The 22,483-nt window shown below is 37.3% G+C and overlaps 1 protein-coding gene across 1 annotated transcript in view; it reads right to left on the bottom strand.

Annotated features, from left to right (window-relative positions):
* The window catches only part of LOC123714206 (visual system homeobox 2-like), a 60,935-nt gene extending 39,191 nt beyond the window's left edge, over positions 1-21,744 (bottom strand). Inside the window, exons 1-2 of the mRNA XM_045668397.1 lie at positions 21,312-21,744; positions 3,397-3,450 (exon numbers count right to left, since the gene is read on the bottom strand). Of these exons, the coding sequence (XP_045524353.1) occupies positions 3,397-3,450; positions 21,312-21,606 (349 nt within the window). The 5' untranslated portion in view covers positions 21,607-21,744. The remainder of the gene's footprint in view (positions 1-3,396; positions 3,451-21,311) is intronic.
* Between the last annotated feature and the right edge of the window lie 739 nt (positions 21,745-22,483).

The raw sequence follows: 22,483 nt of genomic DNA, 5'->3' as shown, positions 1-22,483 counted from the left end.
TTTCTTTGTTATTGAAAAATATTAATATAGACAATTAGTATTTAATATTGAGACATTTTGGCAATGTGTAATTAGGTGTGTAAATGGCTTCGAAAATAATATTTCTCTATTATTTAGAACACTTCCATCGCATAGTTCTTTCACGCAGTTTGCGCAAAGACATTGCACATTTCTACGCTTTTTTTCTTACTTTTAGACAGCTATCATTTGAGAAATTCGATCCTAAAGAATTTGTTCATTTACTTATATCAAAATCAAATATTTATCACGTATAAATAATGAATTAATAAACATTCCTGGAAGCGTGCGAATCGGCAGATGTCGAAGAAATTGTACACGTTTAGTTGACAATTTAGTATATTTACTAGGCACTTGTTTCTCGGTTTGCTTAGTGCATCACTTGCACAGCTAGGGGAGATTGTTTGCACACAATTTTGCTTATCAATTCCTTTTTAGAAACGCATAGTTTGAGACTCAATTCCCTGCAAGAGTTCTATGTGACTTACGTCGCGCTGTTTCGACAAATATTAGTAATTAAAGTCAATCGATTAGAAAACTTGCTAGGTTTTAGATTTCTTAATAGCTTAGCAAATAGTAAATTGTTTAATTAGTGTGTTGATGTCAAACAAATCCACATAATATTTGTGTGAAGAGTGCTACGCGCGTAGCGCCTGTAGCTACTGCGGTTTATGCGTAGACCTTTCATTAATTCAATTTGTTATATTTTGTAAATTTAATCTTAGACTTTTTTCATTTTTTAGTAGTTGCATCATCATGGTTCCTATAAATTATAACAAATAATCCAAAAACTGTCTCAGTCTGCAGCAGTGAGATTGGTGTGACAATCAATTAAGGCCACCAGCAAGGCTTTTCCATGGACATTAATTACCACGTAAAATAGTTTAAAGTCTGTGATATTTGATTTGAATACTTATAGAGTAAGCACGAAGTAATTAAGGCATTTATTTGAATCAGATTGTTGTTTATTTGACCTATATGTCGGAACATTTGAATGTTTTGAGTTAAGGAATATATTGAACAATTAACATGCGCCGCACTAATAAGCAAAGCCAAAAATTAAGAGCTGTAAAATGAAAGGACGCCGAACAGAACCCGATACGTCCCGATACTTGTTATTGTTACAGCTCCACTTAGCTGAGACAACATCGGCGCTTTCGAAACCCAACACCACGCTTACCCGTGTAAACTGAAATGTACCATATTACTTTAAAATAACGCTCATTTTTGTTCAAGCCTAATGTAACAAATGTAGAAGTAATAGATAACGTTGTGTCGGTTAATAATGACTGAATTAACTGCTAGTGTGGAAACCGTCATTTTGACACTTCGAACGGAACTATTTTTTAGTTTCATGACATTTTGTCACGCCGTTGTTTACGAAGGTTTTGACGTCATGTATTTTCTAAGATGGGAATGTAACTAATTTTTTAAATAGAGATAAACCATTAACGAGAACATCAAGAGTTGCGAAATATCTGATAAAATGCACTGGTGTAAAGCAGCAATACATGATCAAATTAATTTCCAATAATTTCGATTTTAGTAAAACATACTTATCTATTTGCGTCAGTTTATCATTCCTTTCGTTTATTATACGTTGGAACAAGTGTGCTACGATGCTACGATGCTACGTAGACGCCACCGTAGGCTACTACGCTCATATAGATTATACCATTTAATTCTTGTCATTAATTATTGGATATACACTTTTTAGACCCAGATTTGCTGCATAAGGCATATAAACGCATTTCAATGGTCAGTGAAGGGATTTTGTTATTTTTAGTATTTGATTTGGTATTTTTAGAAATGTCATTGGTTTTTTTATCTTCATAGCTTTTTATTAGGTTTTTATATGCTTTACATGTATATATATATATATATAACTGACCCTAATTTTCAAATTAAAAATGGCGTCTTTCTAAACAATAGCTGCCGAAACGAACATCGGGTTTCATTGTTTTAGGAACAATAAAAAAGCGCGGCCATGTTGTTGGAAATGTCAATTCTGAATTCCACCCCGCGGCGTTCCAAATATGAAATTCCCGCGTAGAAATGGCGGCAATTTTTTACAAATGGCTGCCGAGCCCTCACCAGGCAGGTTGCTTTTCATAAACCACGCTGGGGTTGTAAAAACACACGTTAAATGGCCACAGACATTCCTCAACGTTTTCAAATCAATATATGACTTCGACTGATGCAATCGGCTTAGGACTTTACTAAGCATAGCATAATTCATTTTCATTTCTCGAACAATCTTAAATACTCAAGTAGAATTCAGTAACGAAATTGATTGGGTTGTGGGTATACCATAATTTTGACAGATCACTTGGTAGCCGATTTGTTGTTTTTATTATTACTTTAGAGACTCTAATTCGACATGAGTGTGAGTGCTATGATGTCCTATTTTAGGTGATATTATTTATTTTTATTATCAAAATAAGATTCGTTGGCTGAAAGAATTTGAAAAGTCATACAGGAGCCAGCATTGTGCACGCCGCGTATAGAGACCTAATGACGTAATTCGAGCACCGGAACTATTTCCTCTAATTTGCATCGTGCAGGATATTTTCCTCGCGTCCTACCTAAGCAAATTCTTCACCCTCTAGAAATATTGTAATAAACACATCCGGTGCGTGGGAAAGCCAACTCTGTAGGGAATAAATCAGGGCTCAAAATCGGATGTAGAATAAGTTTTATGATTTATGGTATTGGCCCGGAGCGGGGAGCCTGCGCGGTGACGTTTGGTGTTTGGCGGATTCATTACTGAGAGACAAAGGCGAGGGGAGTACTGCGGGTACACACGGGGGCCTCCCCCCTCCTGCCCCCTTAGCCAGACCACCCCGCAGCTACTTTCCTAAATCAGTGGCGTGTATTGTTCGATATTAGTTCTGACCTAGGAATCCACTCGGTATGGTAGGTGTTGCTGGAATCGCATGGGAGCGCTGTGTGTGGAAACTTATTTCGAAATTATCCAAACGGCTCAAAATAGAATCAACACATTCAATTTAATTCTAATGTATCAATATTGATAATTAAGTTTATATATATATATATAAATTAGTTATTGAGTAATTAAGGAGTTTTTTTTAAAGACGGGAAATATGAGTATTTTCTACAAATAATTGTTCCGTAAGAAGAATTGTTCTTAAGCCATCATTTCATAAGTTACATACTGTAACTTTTTATGTGATTCCGAATAAAAATATTTTCAAACAAATCGTCAACAAAACCGGTAATATAGTACCAAACAAACAAACAAATGTCATCAAATTATTCTAGTCTAAGTCTTCTTAGTTTTTAACTAACTACAAAAACATCTAATTACATTAATGAAATGTATAATGAAATAATAAGAAAATTAAGATAAGTACTGACCTGTGAGGTGATGCTGCGCGGAGGGACTGTAGGGCGACTTCATTTGCGGGAAGCCTGCAAGAATTGCATTCATTCAATAACAATTAACACTTCCTACAGGAATCTCAATTTGCTGGGACCTGGGGACGCCCGGGACTGGCAAATTGCTTTATTTTGCCTTTCTCTATAATTATCTAATTTAGCTTACGGAATATCTCGTTGGTTTTACAAAAGTACGTCTAGAAATTGCTTAATTGATTAGACATCAAATAATTATGTATGTCCATGTAGCAGGATATACGTTAAAATGACATTGCATCATTAAGTAAACCACGTATTATTTATACCTAATAAAAATGATTAGTGTTTGTGGAAATTAAGTACATATATAAACACATGGCAATAGAACAAAATATAACTCGTTAGATCATTTATAAAACAATTCTGAAACTACTCAAAACTTCTTAAAGCCTTATAGTGGACATGTAGTGATAGTTATAGATGCAAACTGTTAATTTGATCATTTGACAACATGACAACGAGGCTTCAAAAACTTTAATCGGGAATTCAACATTGATTTGAGAAAATAAGTTAAATTGTTCTATAAACTTAGAGATTTCAATTAAAAAAAGTAAATCGAGCAAATAGAACACAGAGACAGTGACGCGGGCACATGTCGCGGTGTCCGATTTCAGCACAGATAAAAAGAAACGAACAAAGAATCGAATTTAGACGGTTTAGCTCACGTAAGCGGGACAATGGAAAGCTAAGACGAGCTTTTTTGCGCAATTTCACGAGTTAGCGCACAATGGCTGCTAAACACTTCCTCAATTATGTGAAAACACTCTTGCGCATTGTCTGACAAGGAGAATGGAGCAATTTAATACTTCACCATATAAATAGATTGACCCGAAAACAGTGTAGTTGTGATTATAGCAAACGAACGGTCCCCGTGTCATTTGATTAGTTCTGATGCTTGCATCAGATGAATAAATTTAGCAATAAAGTATCACTATGACTCAGTGGACAAAGCTCAGTAATACAACGCTTGTTTAATAATACATATAGTGTATATAATGATACGCTGATTATTGTTTTAGTAAAAAAAACTATAAGAAGCGTTGTTAATTTGCTGTCATCGGCACGGCGTCATTTTGCCGCAGTTGCGGCATAATCAGCCCATTGACTTATCGAGAACACTCATGCGCATGTTTTTTTCTTATAATTAGAGCTATTGTCTTGATGATCATTGACAGCACTTATAAGGGTATTTACGAGGCGCAATATTCTACATTATCTTTTATATTTAAGTAAAGGAAAACCAAATTTTCATCCCCAGATTTTTTCAGTATGTCAGCGAACAAAACTCAATGTATGTATATAGGTACACTTAAAATATACATGTGTATTATCAAAAACTTTTCTTTTGGTTTATTTATTATTTTTATACAATATTTTTAATTTGTTCAAGTCTCGAGATTAATTACTTATGTGATATGGTGTAATAATATTAAAATGAGGCGCCGCGGGCCACGGGCCGGCTCCCGGACGTGACGAGAATGACAATTCGACAAGATGGGCGGCTAACGACCCGCTGATAGCCCGCTAATGATGTCACAGTGCACGCACCGCCCTTAGATGGGCAACCTTATCATTAGCGTTTACAGCGTAACAGCGTTTGCAACGACAACGATATGCCATCTATGCCTTGCTCATGACTGACTTGAGACACAATTGATACAACTGTACTACGCAGCGGGCCATGTCTGTATATACGCAGGCGCAGTAACAAAAAGTAAGTTTTTTATTTTTTAGTATAACTTATATGCATAAAAGGACACAGTCATAAACCACATCAGTATTGTGATGTAACCTAATATTTCTTATGGCATTTATTGACTGCCATTAATCATCAAGAGGAACCTCGATCTAACTTTATCTAATATTTCATTTAAAGCATTTAGATAATTAATGGATGGCACTTGGCAGTGCAACATTTTGACGCCTGCAATCATTTGTAAACTTGAACTTTCGATTTCACATGCTAGCTGGTTTGAAAGATGAGTCACACAGGCACTAGGCTGTGGAGCCGTAGTGGGAATTGGGCGTTTTCCCCACTTTAAGCAGGAATGCCTGTTGCGGCTGATGGAAAGTTATAAAGCGAATAATGAGTATAGTTGAGCTCAGATTAAGTTCAAGGGGGTCGGTTACAAAGTTGTTACCGTTTTATAACAAATTCGCCGGTTTAACGAGTTTTTAACTTGGAAGAAGTTTATAATTATATCTCAGTGACCGATTGACATTGTTATGCTAACCGCTCCTAACATGGTTTGGTTTAGCACTGGCTTTTGCGTAAACTGAAATAAATTTACGATGATCTTTACAGAAATACACTTATGGTGTAGAAAAAAATAAACCTGGTATCGAGTAAGTATCGAGCTGTGTTGGCCTAGTGACTTCAGCATGCGACTCTCATGTAGGTTCGATCCCAGGCTGCTCACCAATGGACTTTCTGTCTATATGCGCATTTAACATTCGCTCGAACGTTGAATGAAAACACCGGCTTGGCTTAGACCCAAAACGTCGACGGTGTCAGGCACAGAAGGCTGATCACCTACTTACCTATTAAATTAACATATGATCATGAAACAGATACAGAAATCTGAGGCCCAGACCTAAAAAGGATGTAGCGTCACTGATTTTTTTCTATTTTATGATTTTACTAAATTATACACCTTTAGGATTTAGTATGTATAGTATTAATTTTTAACTACATAGTAGGCCAATCAAATTGGTGTTTTCATTAACATGATGTATGCATTAAAGTAAAACATGTATGATGATGTAAAGTAAAACCAACATGTTATTTTGTAACATATTTTTTTACCGTAGATATTAATTTTATATTGAGTTCAAATTTTTAACATAATAATGATTAATTGAAAATAATTTTACGTGTGTTTGTCTTTTTACAGAATTGTCACAATCAGATTAACTACTCTATACTTCGTAAAGAACTTCTGATATAAACATCTTAAAGTGCAATAATTGGCTTTGTTTACAAAATTTTAAAGAACTAGGTAGATTTATCAAATGTTCAAATCAAGTGAATTTTATCTTGACGAGAAACACATCAGTCCTTTTTTACGTTTGGGCAGTGAGGACCAACGTCGGTTGTAATGCTCTAATCAGATCTCTCTGCAGTAAACGACGCTTTGAGTACATGCGAGGCAGAGACATTATGACAGTCTCCATGTGCTCAGGCGTAACGTAATGCTGTGTAGCCATTGTTCCTTAACCATTAACAATCCCAAAGAAGAAATATATTACATTTTTAAATGGCATATTTTCTTCGTCTAGTTTATTTTTATTATATCATTACTTTTCTCTTTTTTCTCGTTGTGCACATGCATGTGGTGTGGTTTTCGAAGGTTGTGTGTTCTCTGTAAGTGTCTATGTGTTACGTTAGTGTACCTTTTTAAAATAAATAAATAATACAAAATACCGTTTTACGATAATTCAATAGGTTAACTATGCCGCGGGCAGTTGCAATAATCGCTAGAAAGAAGTGAGCTAAGCAAAGCCACTTCAAAAAGGGCGTCTAAATTATCTGTTACGCTGAAGTAGGTCGGAAGGTAAACCGCGACTAAGCCACCACTTCGTATTTGGGTCCGCAATAAAATTTCAATTAAACAGAAATGACTTCAAATATAAGCGGTCTTTTGTTGGCGGATTAGCTGCCGGCATGCAGAGGGCTAGTAATTGAAATAGCTATGTGTATTAGACGGTATTACCACCCGCCAGCGAGTCCAGAGCTCTGGCCTCGACCGGCGAGCGCGGGACGGGGAGTCAGGCTGCGCTGGTGGGGTTGTATCGTCGCATTCTTGGCGGATTACAAGTCCTAGTGACAGAACGCTTTCAATTAACTATCCCCTACAATATATCGGATATTCATTTATTATCTCATAAAGCTCATATGCTTCAAAACGTGTTTGAGTAGTGGGTTTATTAATTTATATTTTTCATTTGTTCACCACACAACTATTGATAAGAGAGAAAAAATACGTCCCAAAGAATTTTTTTTTTTAACCTTAAAAAAAAAGTTTCGAGTCCCGGCTTTTACTCGGCTAATATTGATGCTTAAAATATTGTTTTGAATATCACTTCTGTTCTGGAATTGTCTGATCTGATCTACCCCATTTTGACTTTTTGTATTAAAATAACAGAACGGTAAAACTCAAGCCGTTCGAGCCATCTGCGAGTCACTTTAATTAACAATAGCGTCCTAAAATCACAATTTTACACCTATTTGTAAAAAATGGTACAAATTATTGAAAGAGTGGAAAGCAACACTTCGCTACATAAACATACGTTTCCCTGAACAGGCAAAAACTTACCACTTGTCCCGCAAAAACAACAAATTGACGAAATAATAATAGTCGAATACTTGAATTTCAATTTAGTTTTCGTGTAAGTTGATTATAGTTCACCGTAAATATAACTTATATTGTAATCCAGAATTTTAACTATAATAGTTCCGATAACCCTTACATTAGGAAGCATAATAGAATTGTTGCAGGCGGGGAATATTGCCAACAAAGAAGTGACAATAAAGCGCACAATATTGTGACAGGCGCCACACCTCCCGGCTTACGAGGGATCACCACTTCCTCTCGGATGGCAGCATTGTGCTGATCATCTTACGTGGTCTATTGTCACCATGAACTACTCGCTAGTACTCAATAAAAGCTTATTTTAGTACGTAGTACGTATAGTACGTTTAGTACTAGTACTCTTTGTCTAGGATTACATAAATACAATTTCAATGTTATCAAAGAACGTGATCGAGTGTTAAAAAATGTCTTCATGGTGGGAGAAAAGGGCAAGAGAGTCTGATCCCTAATATTCAAAAGCATTCTTGGTGCTTAACGGACTCGACGATAAAATAATGAAAACGTTACGATAAATAGATCTTATAAAAGTTATTCATAAAGTGGTTTTAATTGAGAGCAGCGTCAGATAAGGTTCGTCGCGTCTGTATTCACAAGTGGCAGCTATCTAGGATGTAACTCGTAGAGCGTTCGTCATATTCTTTTCAAAACTAGAATAAATATTTTGAAAACAATCTAGATGGATCTTCGTCTACCGCCCTCGGCGACTTCTCCAAATCATTATGTCGCGAACCACACGAAATAAAACCTTAACACGTTGCGCGTGTGTCGAGAATAGCTCGACAGGGACACACGGCTCTCATATTGTGTGCGGTAAATAAAGCAATTAGAATTTTATTATCATAGTGTTAAGGTTTCAAGTCGGGTTGGAAATTTACTAAGAGAGCCCGTGCGTTTGAGCTAGAGATGGGATACACGCAATCGGATTTGCATGTTTTATTGCATTTTAATTAAATTATTACAAAGAATTAATGTTCATGCACCCGTTATATGATTTATTACAGCTACATAGTCTTTCATGTATATTGCCTGAATAATAACTAACCTTCTACTATTTTGACACGCCAAAGCAGTTTGGTGCTATGATCCTACGTAATGTACGTAACATTGTTTAGTCAGTAGTAACAGCTGTCGTAGAGGAATATCTGCTAAAGTTAATTATATGAAAAACTTATTGACTTGTAACGAGCAAAAACAATGGAAACTTAGGTTCGAGATGTTTAACATTCTGCTTTAGCAAATTCTAAACGATGAATATAATATCACTTTTGATTATTCTTTATATTATTATCGCAATGAAATATTACGTTTGGGTGAACAATAAAAACATCGATACTAAGTTATTATTATTTTTTATATGATTTAATTAATTTGGTAAAAATAATATTATGAAATTAGCAAATGAGTGCAAACATCACTAGGGCAACGTTCGCTCGGCGGGATGGGGCGCGGTGGGGCGGGGCGGGGTTAATAGCAGGCAGTTAGGGCTCTTTGTCCTACGTGTGAAGTGAGCACTAGGGCACACGGGCCCACGGCCGGCCGCCCTCGGCTGACCCGCCAAACACTCGGCCGCTCTCGCCGTCGGGGCTCACCCCTAGCTGGACGGTTCGAGTATAAAACGTGTTTATTACGAGCTACCACGTTTCCTGCAATGCATTTACACGATTACCGTTATTACCTCACTCAAATTTAGGCTAAAGCACCGCTCGATAGAGGTGAAATTCGTTTACACACAATTTTGTTTATATTGCGAATTGTCGTCGGGCGTACGGTACAGTTATTGCATAGGTGTTCAAGGTGACGCCGCGCGCCGCAGGCGATTCCGGGAGGGGACGCTAGTCTAATCCTGTTCCACTCAATGTTGCCGTGCGCCATGCTGGCCTATTGCGATCGCTTCGCACCATTCTCAAGTATTCAGCGCATCAAGGTGGTTCTTGTTTCAGAAGTGTCAAACAAGTGAAATTTAGCTTATTATGCTTTTTTTGCAGATATTTTCATTTCAGATAATGAAATAGATAAACATAAACACATTATAAAACCTTTCTAGTGAGTGAGTTTGTGATACATCCGAAACAGTAAAGCAAATCAATCTCTTCGCCTCAGTACAAAGTGCAATTATAAAGTTTTATTGGACACAAGTTTTCGGAAAGTACAGACTTACTTTGAAAAGACTTAAAACAAAAGGATGTAACGATAAAGCGGGTAATTACTCCATCGTACTAATAAACGAGAGCTCCGTAACGCAAGAGAGGCAACTCGTAATAAGCTTTCTTTTCTGAGCTCCTCGAGGCGTTGTTGGCAACACAAACAGTCGTTTGTTTCAGGCCTCTTTTACATCCTAACACCTGCTATTGTCTCTCTAAAAACTAATGACAACTCGCGCTCACACACCTAGCACCCCGCTGCCGCCTAGGCCGAGGGGCGAGGGGGACGAGGGTGATAACGAGGCAAAAAGACAAAAAACAACCAATTGGCACTTCGCTTGTCAACAAACGACTAACTAGAATGTCTTATATTTGGTTAGCATTATTGAGTTGAAAATGTTAAAGTGCACCTTATTTGCAAGGCGGAAGGCTCAAAGTCGCCCGAAACCGGCGGCGGGGCAATTATTTTTCACGGACATAGTGAATTCTGAAGACGTTTTTGTAGAAGAATGAAATGTGGCGTGCTGTTGTTTCGAAATGGTTCTGCAGAAATATGAATACAATGTGACAGTTTTCACAACTACTTAGGCGAGAGGAGTGTTCACGCTGCGACTACAAACTAGCAATTAAACGTAAAGCGTGTTATCCATGTTTTTCAAATTAATTATAATTCACTGGTAAATTTTAGTTTAAATAAACAGTGTTTGTTTTTAATAACTTATTTTTTAATGTCGCCAACGCAAACACTACCAACTATAGAAATACAAAGCTGAGCATGAGCTGTGTAGTTCTTCTATGGACGTCGAGTAGAATGTTGTCCAAAATAAAATTATTGTATACCGTAGCGATCGTGAGCAATGTGCAGAAGCGAAGGCGACGGCGACTTCGCCCTCGGGAAATACTCATTAAACGCTGGATTGCGCTCACGTTTAATAAGAAAATAGCAAATTCATACGGTGACGGAATTAAGCGATTTCGGTTAGGTTGAGAACACAAAAGGACTAACGTTTTTCAGATTAATTTTAACTCATTTATAAATAACGATTTTTAAATGTGCTAAAATATGGACGAAACAGCGATTTATAGAAATAAACAATTCTTTAATTTCCTACTAAATTAATAATATAATAAATAAACTATTATGAATATACAAACAAATAAATACGAACATAATATTGTTACTTGTTTTACATATAATAATAGTTTGAGGAAAAAGTTTGTACGCATTTTATAAGAAAATTCACAATATTTTTTAATATAGTTTATTTATATTTAACTAAAGTATACCATTTTGTTCGATAACGTTTTGCCATCTTGTAGGTAGGTAGGACAGTATCCCTTTGCTATAAAATTTTTGGGGCTTCTGATCAGAATACAGCAACAATTGCTTTTTGCAGTCCTCTCGTGATGTTAACCTGACCCCGCCTAAAGAATTCTGAAGAGACCGAAACGGGTGGAAATCTGAAGGTACAAGGTCAGGAACAGTCCTGACCTGACGGCGAATATATTAACACCTCCCAGCCAAGCACTCATATTTTTTTCTGAGTGGCTAAAGATGTGTGAAGTCTAGTGTTATCATGATGAAAAAAACACCCCTTCTGTTGAGTAATTCTAGCCGCTTTCTCTAACTTGCTGCTTTAATGGCCAGTTCTTTAGATACGTCGTAACTACCACTAATCTTGCTCCACTTTTTCATCCATTTTATCGGTAATAGGAGTGACCAGATCGAGGTGCATCTTTGGCATGAAAATTTCCGGATTGGAAACGCTTAAACCAAATTTGTGCTACTCTCATAGACACTGCACTAAGTTCGCAATTTTTTTTCGCGGCTTGCGTTGTTTTTTTTTCTTTTTTGTAGTAAAATTTTAAAATGTATCGAATTTCTTTACATGCGTAGGTCATATATATACCTGAGTTTTAAGGCTCAGTGACATGTTTCTTTTGAATATTTCCTGCAGGCTCCAGCAATAATTACAGATTCTCCGGTTCCAGAGTTCGCTCGAAGTTCTTTTGTTTAGGTATATATAGCATTGAGACCAAATTCTATTCTGCCATCATTTAAATCCTTAACCATTCTTTGTAATTGGTGCCATGGTTCTGACAAAAGGATTAGGTCATCCGCAAATGGTATATACCGTCTATTTTAATGTTATATTTAGTTGTATTGGTGAAAGCATGTTTCTCTTCCTCACGTCTCTTTCTATATGGAAGAAAGATCTTTCTTGTTTTATTCTTAGTTTTCTGTAGACCCCATCTTATTTTATTAGTGGTATTGTGCGACTTGTTCAAATTTTATGTTCTTTGCTGGCATTATCTTCTGTAGCATTAACTGCTAGACTTTGTGTTATGCCTATCGCAATGGTTCTGTTCTGGAACATATCTGATTTATTATACTTTCCGCCAGGCGAATTCCAGGTCCATTTCTTATTTGTTCTATTCGATTAGGTTTCTTCCTTTTTTGTTTATATTTCATTGCCATTTATTTGTATTACTGAGTTCTCTTTTTTCATAGGATGACCTATTTTGGCATTAAAGTCTCACATAAATATAAACTTACTAGGATGGCTAAATAAGTATTTGAAAAAAAATCATCGACTAATTCTTCTTCTATCGTCCTTGTAAATTGGAGTTTATACCTTGCGGTATAATTTCTCTCATATATCTTCTCTTATACCTTTAAGGCTTTCTATACTTTTGTATGTTCTTAATGCAATGACGTCATATTTTAAAGCTTTAATTGCTTCGCCAGATTCGCTTCGCTAGATTGTAGTTATTTATTAAAATCTATGGATTGCAAGATTCCTTTATTAGTTTTTATGTCTTTGTAATCGTAATTAGCGAAAAGAGATATTTTTTATTCCTTAGGATGGATTTGGTTGAAACAAATTATTAAAAAGAAAATGAAAAATATTTTATGAAAATGAAATTCACAATAAATTTAATTCAGTTGCTTATTAGTTTATAAATTATATCTCATTTTAAATTCCTCATTGTAGACTTGTAGCTGCTGGTAGTTTGATCTCATTGTGCTCCGAACCTCATCCCGATTGTCATCACAGGGTTCAGTTCGAAAGTAAATTAACAATGAAGTCGGCACTGTTTCCTCTCCCTCCAACAGCACACCCCTCACCCGTCCACGACTCCAACTGAACCCAATAAACATACAACACTGACCTATTTGAGGAGCAAAAAGTGACATCGACTCTTACTAAAGAACCGAGGTTAAAATCGAGCTCCTCGACTACAAATAAGTAACGTAAATATAATATATATGCCGATGATAAGTTTAAACACTTATATGCGTGTCATGTCTGTTGTATGAAGCGATATTTTATGTTTATCAAAGTATATGCAGCAATTAAAATTGCACGTATTTCTATATTTCTATAATAGAATAATTAATAAAACGGAGTTTGCAGATAGGGGCAAAGAGATTTATTTTGATAACAAAACTAATTAGTTCTGACTGTAATATTAATTTATTAAAAGCAGGTAATTACAGGTTTCAACGTGGTGAAAATAAAAAGGCGATAATGGGTCTGTAATCTTTGAAAACATTGAAAAAGGGAGTTTGGATGTCGGTCTTTGTTTTATTTTAATGTAAAAAGGCTTTTTTCGTAACTTTGTCAATCGCAAATAAAGAAAATAAACCTCCCATCGTAATTAAGCAAAACACAAACAGACCGAGTGAGGGTATACATTGTCCTAATGCTAATCCCGGGGGTCGCTCGCTAATGGAGGCTTCAAGAAGACGAAATTAAGCCATCTTGCCTTAAAAAGTCCAAAAATGCAGGGGTGAGTTTATTTATGGCCGTGTTTTTCAGGGAACTCGCTGCTGAGTCATTTACTTTTTCTTAATTTTGGTGGGTTGACTTAATTAAAGTATTTGGTTTATAGAATTGAATTTAGACATCAAACGAAAAAGGATACGTCATATGTTTTACTATATGTTACACGGGCACAGGGAAAGACGATAATATGACCGTCGTAGCGGTCGCGTAGCCCCAGCTCGTAGCATATCGACCTCAAAAGCATATATAATGCCTTTTCCTCTTTGTCTGCTATCAGATATGTAGTAATTTACTTGAAAGTCGGAAGGCGGTCGCATGTATAATATATAAAATGGGTTAACACACAAATGATGAGTCATAGAGTAGGAGAATATCGGGGCAGAACAGCATAATATTATTTAATAAAATTAGCATAACGATGATACGCGCGCATTAAATAACTCATTGTAAATAAGCGCCCAATTTATATTCAGCCCAAGGGATATTATCATAATCGGCTGTCGAGCGAGACAGAGTATAGCCTACCGAGGACGGCCAGAGCGGGACGGTCGATCTGAGAACTTCTGACGACGCTAAAAATTTATTGGAGTTCTTATAATGAGGTTGTATTCCAGTTTGGAAAATTCTTAAAAACTCTGATTTGGGAAAAGAACCCTTACCATCAAGGAATAAAATACAAAATCGTGAAGTAAGGCAGAGTTGTTTGCCAATTTTAGTAGTGACTTTATATCCAAGAATTCTATGTTCCACTTAATTATTTTTAAGTCATTAAGTTTATGATTAAATGACCTTTTTATAATTAGCATTTAACACTTATAGAGAATAAGGCAACAATATGTTTTTAAATTTAAACATTTAATTTTTCTGCAGCACATCACAGCGAAGTTCTTCTTGAATATGCAGGATCTAGGGCTTTCGAATTTCTAAAATATAGTTGTCGCAGTTGGGTTATACCGCGTCACGTAGGCTCACTAAATAATCTCTTGATCCTGCACAAAGGTAATGGAGTCAGGCATTGTTCTCATTTATTAGTCAATTCAATATCCAGCCGGAGAGTCCTTAGGCTATAGTTTAGAATTCTTCGCACCTGTCTCAATAACAAACATACTAAAAAAATTCGCACTACGAGGTCGAGTGTTCTCTATTATTATCGTTGGCGTCGTAGATTAGTCTTTATGTGGAGAGCAGCAGGGCTGAGAGTGGAGTGCAGCCGTGATAGTTTCGTTTTCAGGCTAATTAGAAGCGTAGGGTGTTTGGGCGGCGCAGGGCGGGCGGCCGCTCCACGCTTCTCTGTGCTTCTAGTGTTTGTTTTTTTAGCTTATAAATAAATACTATCGTTCTGTTTGTTTGTTGCCAATAGTGATAAACATGTCTTATATCGTAAGCAAACCGTTTCATTTCGGTTGGGTCACTTGCCGACTTGATATTTTCAAGGTGTTAAAAATCCAAAATAAACCGGCTGTGTATGTTGTTGTTATTTATGTATGACAATCATACATCTTCTAAATTATCATTTCATTAAGTAAATTAACCATACGTTATTGTGGGTATATGCATTCGCTCATTAGTTAAAATCTGCAGGTTAATTGTCAATTAAAAGAGTGAGGCATCGCCGGGAGCGCCGCTAGGGCTGTGAAAGTAGCTATTAAGCCCGGCGTCTTTGTGCGGAGGTGTCGGGCCGCGAACTCTTCCCGCCATTATTGCGCACACCCACACTGCCGAATGCACACACACACACACAACACATCTTATGCACTGCACCGCTGGCTCGACGATCGCTGAATTATTTTGACATTGTTAATTATTTTAAGAAATAACGACACGTTTATTGACGCCGACGACAACGACGACACAGGAATAACTTTATCTTATCATTTTAAAAGTGGAAACCGTGAATGAATATTATTGATTCAAATTTTAAAACTGTAACCGCAAAAACCTCTAAGAATATTGTAAATGAAATTCAAATTAGTAATTACGAGTTGAACCACTAGTCCACTTAGAAGTTTTTTTTAGTTTTTTTTAGACCTTTATTGCTGACAACCAGTATTAATATACACTTAGGTACTTACGTTACATAAGTACTTATTTGAGTTGTAAGTTTATGATAATGTCCAAATACATATGTGACGTATTAATATAGTATATGGAACCCGGTAAGAGAAGTTTAAAAAAATGACAACCAGCAAGTTGCAAGCCACCTTGCACTGTTGAGGGTTGGAGAGGAGGCCGAGACAGTAATCTACATATCTGATTATCAATCGATTCCACACAACAATATGTAAAACTGCAGGCACAAAGACACTGCCTGCGTAAGCTCTCTCGCCGCCCGATACTCACGGCTCATAGGAACCGTTGCTGGGATCCCTCATCATTATGACCACTGTCACATTGTTGATCAGTATCTCGACATCATGTTTTGTTTTGCTTCACAATAAGTGACTCGAGAACTTGTTCTACCATAATTGATCAATAAATAGATATACGATATATTATTTTCCCTTTTATTTTAATTTCATATACATTTTCCCAAAATCCTTTTGGTGTAATTGAGTATTTGCAGTCGCGTCATAGTCGCAGGGTTAAATCGCAGTCGCGTTGTGTGTCACGCACAGCAATATGTGTGCAATGTTTGTGTGTCGAATAACGCGCGGCTAATATCGGCCCAAGCGCTCTTACTTCACACCTTCACGGATCTCGCTTTGAATTACGGTCCAATCAACGAGCGGCAGCGATTATAATATAATATTTGTTTTATTTTTATATTATTTTAAGCAAACTTTCATCTTTAACATGGCAATGAATAAACCTCCTATTCATCAGAAATCAGAATTACTGAATCTATCTTAATAAACGAATTAGTTGCGAATGCGTCTCTTATCCAAATAATTATATTAATAAATCTTCGTTAATGTAAAATAAAAAGTAAAGAAATAGTTTGGTTGAAATATAGAAGTCATTGCCGCTACTAGCCATTGCCAGCGACCGAATGCTAAAACTGGTTTGATAAGGAAGGGTTAAGCGTTCGCGAACACGTGCAGTAGTGTGCGCTCGCATGTGAGCGTCAGATGTGTGCGTGCGTGTTCGTACTAGAACCCACTACCCTTACGGGTACCGCCGCGTCTACACTGCAAGCTGCAGTAAGCTATGAACTAAGAAGAGAAATATATCAAATATTGAAAGAATGAGCCGAAGTCTATAAGGTCCTAACTTCCAAACTTCTATGAACCGTTGGTTACATTTTTATCTTAATGTTGTAAGCTTATTTGTTTCGGACTGAAATATTTTTTTTTGTTGGAGTCCAATTTTACTTCACTTTTGGAGGTGTAAAAATGAATACAAATACTGATGGAACCATTAATAGTATCGCTTAGCAATCGGTGTATATCCGCCCAAACCCGCTAATAACGTTGCTAATGCGTTTGTCTAATTTGTTCCGCCACATTCCGCAGCGATCGATGTGTTGCCGCCCTTTGCCTACCGACGACTGTACTGGACCCAACCCGAGGTTAAAACAGAATAATAATAAAAAATGTATAAACTGGCAAACATTTACAAATGAATTATAAAAATATAATTGTTTCATTCTCCCACACGATTGCTATTTAGGTGTCTCTTCTTTTAACATATTTTCCAATGAAAGAGATTAAGTGACACTGAGCTCTGAGTACCTACGACTCCTATTTCAATCGCAATATGTTTTTGAGCCAAGTCTTGACTCTGAATCTTGCCTACTTGGCTCGGAGGTCCTGGCTTCGATACCCGCAGTATTCTGTTGGCGCAGAAGGCTGATCACCTACACATCACTATCTTCCGTATATATCAGTACTACATTGTACAAGTATGAAGTGGTAATGAGTGGATGGAAGTTTAAATTTCTTTAGAATTACTTTTTGAAAAACAACAAGAACGCTTTTGTAAAATGTATGAAAAAGTTATAATTATACACGAGTTATAGATGTTTTCTTCCCCATTCGGCCCCATTCCACTCTTCCGGTGGCCGGAGGGTGTTCAGCCGAATTTCTTTGAAATCGATCACCAATCGGCACTTATGTTGCAAAAACGAAACAACACCTCTGCCACACAAGCCTTGCATTTGGCAATTAATTGCTATAAATACTTAGCGTATTATATCATTAATCAACTGATTTTAATTAGCAACAATTGTGAAATAATAAATGCCTGTAGTATCAAATACCTTCTATAAAATATAAGTTATTGAAATAGGAAGTAATGAGTATATATATATTATGATTTCACTTCTGACATAAAATCTAATTTGTAAGTATTATTTTACGAAATGATACGTTAGGGTGTTGATCACAAGCTCAACTGCTTATAATTTATTTGTAATAACCGAAACGAGCCGAGTTTAATCAATAATCAATAGACAAAGGCACTAAAGTAGGACAAAGCTGTAAGCTCAACTGTCAGGAGCACTAATTTGTTGAATGAGATCAGCTAACGCATTATCAAGCGGCTTTGTCCACGTTGTGAGGACAGCATTGTGTGGCCGAGCTGGCACAAAAGCCCGCTGAGGTGTGAGCCCTCACTTATCTTTTCTTCGCGACTGGTTTTCAAAAGCGTTTTGTCTACATTCGGAGGTGTCGTGGACTAGCATTACCTTGCTTCGCTTTTTGTCAACTTTTGTCTAAATTGCTCTCAAGAATCATCACCACGTAGCCGAGGCTAAGCTGGGTTAACTAAGACAAACAATTGTTTATTTATAGAACAGTGCCAAAGTTAATTGAGTTCAGAATAGTAAACTCTTTCTGAGGTACCCTTGTGTATCTCTAACGTGCCTAGGGAATGCGCTGTGAATTGGAGTCTCATCATAGCCATTTGGTGTTGGTTTTATTAGATTGTATTTATCTGAAGGAAACGGGGGTCAACAAATGTCTAAGAAATGCTCGGTAGCGAACAGACGGACATCGAGGTGATACGAGCGGAACTAAAATGTGGAGGCCATTGGCGAAATCGGTGATAATTATTATTTAGCCGTTTGGCTAAGCACGCGGCCTTTGTGCTCACCTCTGAAGGGGCCCCTTTGTCGAGGGCGCAGGCGGCAGGGCACATACCATGCTCCACATACCTACTATATTGATTGCCTGCTAAATTAACGATTACCACACGATTTGGTTATTACGTAATGTCTTTGATTGGGCCGTGGCATATTGTAGGCGGTAACTGCCATTGTTTAACATTTTTTAAGAAAGAAACAAAACCTTTATCACACAGAAACAGATGTACAGTCTAATAAGAAAGTGCACTGGCCTCCACACTATTCCATGTGGGCAGCCAGTCTCCTCCATTTGACATACCTATAAAGTACTAGGTACTACTCCACAAGAAGTATAGTTTCGAAGCACAAAACAGGATTAATAATTAAAAAATTATATGAATTGGGTTCATGAGTCATTGGTTGTCATTGCAAACAAACACAAACCCGTTATATGAGTAAAACCACACTTTATTCATCTTTGGGAAAACTTGAGGTGCTCTTAGTAAAAGCTCAAATGATGACATATACCTATCTAATAATTGTATGTACCTATTAATTCATCTTTTTCTGTCAATATGTCCTAACGACGGAACGAATATAAATATCAGTCTTGTTATACCGCAGTCAACAGACTAATCTAGTGCTATTGAATAAATGAGTACAATGTACATGTGTTATTACCTCGATATCTTTAGGTAATTGTAGTACGGGCTTACTATTACCTAAAAGCCAAAATATTTGAGAAGTGTTTGTCTACCAAATACCCATTTAAGTGAAACGTCTAAACAACCTAAATTGTGTATTTAACAGTAGTAACGCGGTTAGCAAATTTTGTCGGAGCTTATAACCAGACAACTTTTAGAAAATTAAATAATCTCGGTAACGGAAAACGGGACTCTGCAACTTAATTATTTTCAAAGATATTCAAAAAAAATATATAAAAACATAAAAAATTAACAAGTTGATAAGTGACCATTAGGTCACGTACCTATTGTGTCTTCCAAACAAATGCATTAATATATAATTCAAACGTTTAGAAATATATGTAATAAATAATAGATGTATAAAAGTTAACTGTATTAGATATTTATTTGAACCACAAATACCAGTAATACTAGATATTAAAGTATAGCCATTTAGTTCTATCTGGGTTCAATTTTAGAATTGGTTTATTTCTAGTAAATCGTTGGGGAAAAAAACCTTAGCAAATAAATGATTCCAAATGTAACTCACGTATGAATGTTAAGAAACCAAAGTTATTAATGAATACAAAACTGTACATATTATTTAAGATATAACTTCAATCAACGACACACGTATTATTATATATGTAATCTAAATTAAAAAACGGTATAACTTATAAAAACACAGTTCAGACTAATTTAACATATTAATGAACGGTTTTTTATTAGATTAAACTAAAAATGTTAAATTAATTAAAGTTTTTTATTTCATGTTTACGTTTGATAAGGCACATACGGCGGCCGACGGAAACGGAAATACCATTAACGTGCGTTAAGACAATATATAATATTGAAAATAAATGTCAAATATATTAAATTCTCATTATGATGGATAAATATTGAATAGACAGTTAGTTTTTTTAAACATATACACAGCGGGTCCATGCTAATAACATCTAAGTAGCCGAATTTATTGCAATTCAAATCAAGAAGAATAACTCTGTTTATAAAACTTTGCAATTCGTTTCATTTTATTTGAATAAAATTAAATATTTTTTTCTTGATGGATTACTTTGAACTGACAATTTTTACACAGAAATAAAACACAGGAAAGGTGGTTTAGGTCAAATATTAAAGGGCATCAGTGAGGTTTCGACCGGGACACATAAGGAGTTGTAAGGCTGTGAAGCAGCAGCCAGGCGGCTCACACTCGCGACACAAAGAAACCCGATCCTGTCTGACAGCTCGCACAAAGCTCACAGACTTTATAAAGACGCTAATTATAAAACAAAATAAACGCTAATTAATCGTACAAAGCGTTCGCGTCGCTGCGCAAAAGCTTCAATCCACTCCGCGTTTGATTTATTCTCACCTACCGAAGTTCCTTCAATGAGCTGTTTGAACGTAGCTTATTGACTATTTTATTATTCACAGAACATATTAGTTCATTCTAATAAGATACAGGAAAGGCCAAGTTGCTTCCGTGGAAATATTACTACTTGATACTTTTCAATGTTTGAACTTTTATTAAAAAAACCGATTTCCTAAATGTAGGTGCATTAGGTACTTTTCTTTGATAAAACTAATTTGAATGAGAATACAATTAATATTAATTTAGCAGACATTTGCAATCTCAATACTTATTTGGTTACTTGTGCCGAACGTATATTTTTGTTGTATTGTTTCGATTGACAAAACCTTTTTTCTTTTAACACAGTAAAGCCTTGTTTTCTATAAATATGGAATTGTTTATTTGAAAGTAGGAATTCTATTAACTGTGTTACTTTTATAACGGCGGGCGACCCAAAGAAGATAATAGCACAGAGAGTTTGAGCTCGGTCTGATTTTCAATATCTTGAACTCACCGGGCGGCGGATGCAGCAGCGGAGGTCCAGGGAGGAAGGCGGCCGCTACGGCGGCCTGTGCGTTGAAGGCGGCGGCGTATGCTACGCGGCTGGCCATCGCCGCCGGCAGAGGGAACTGGGGTGGGTAACCGCGTGCCTCGCGGCCCTCGGAAAGGTTCAGAACGCGGTCATCGCGGCTCTCGAGGTACCGGTCGCGAGCATCTCGTCCGTCCGATAATCCCAACAGCTCTTGTATCGCGAACGGCGACCGCTGCGGCGCACGCGGCGCGCTCGTGTTGGCGCTCATGGCTTGCATCTTCAGTCTCGTCCTCAACTAGACATAATTCTAATAACACTTACACTGGAACGTTCGATCACTTATTGAGATTTTTTTCTAAAGTTGCGAAGTGAATTGTAGCGAGAGCGATATGTGACCGCACGCCGACCGCTCTCCGCGACGTGCCGAGCGTGTCTGCTCGCGGCGCCGCCCGTCGACGTGTAAAAACGACCGAACCCCCCTCGGCGCTCCGTTAGCGGTTTCGCTATTGAAAAATCTTAATTCACCACCCTCCCCGTGCGCCACCCGACCTTTCGGAACTGAGACGCGGAACCGCAGCGCCGACTCTAAAAGGTCCCAACTGTGGCGCGGCCGCGCTGCGCTTGGGACGTTTCGCGTCGGGCGCCTCTACGGCCGGGCCGGGGGGGCGGAGCCTGCTAATAGCCAATACGGATATTTTGTTACCGCACTCTATTGGCCGGATTTCTTCGCGGCGTACACGCCCACTCGAACTCGTGGCGACCGAATTGATACTACAACACTTCGAGTTAAAGCTTAAAGTGTCGGAATCGCTCGACTCGATTTAATTTCGATTAATCGTAAGAGTGAGCCGTCTCTCGGCGCTGCGGTGCGACGGCGGCGACGACGGCGGCAGGTGGCCGGAGAAGGTTCCCGCGAGGCGGAGGCCTATAATGCGAGAGGGGGTATTAATTTACGTCCGCGAATTCACACGAGTGTATAATATCCCATTATAGATCATTACCTGCCGCACGGTTCGGGGTAAAACTGCGTTAAAACAAAGAAACCTCTTTTTACGCCCACATATCTTTCAATGCTTTCTGAAGACTGTTTTGTTCATTTTAGTTTCGCCTAAACTTTGCATTGAGATCGAGTCCACATATTTTTGAAGAAATTG

Source organism: Pieris brassicae, chromosome 9 (genome assembly GCF_905147105.1).
Source record: "Pieris brassicae chromosome 9, ilPieBrab1.1, whole genome shotgun sequence".
NCBI classification, from domain to species: domain Eukaryota; kingdom Metazoa; phylum Arthropoda; class Insecta; order Lepidoptera; family Pieridae; genus Pieris; species Pieris brassicae.
The sequence above is the reverse complement of the archived record's forward strand: the minus strand, read 5'-3'. Positions and strand labels throughout refer to the sequence as shown.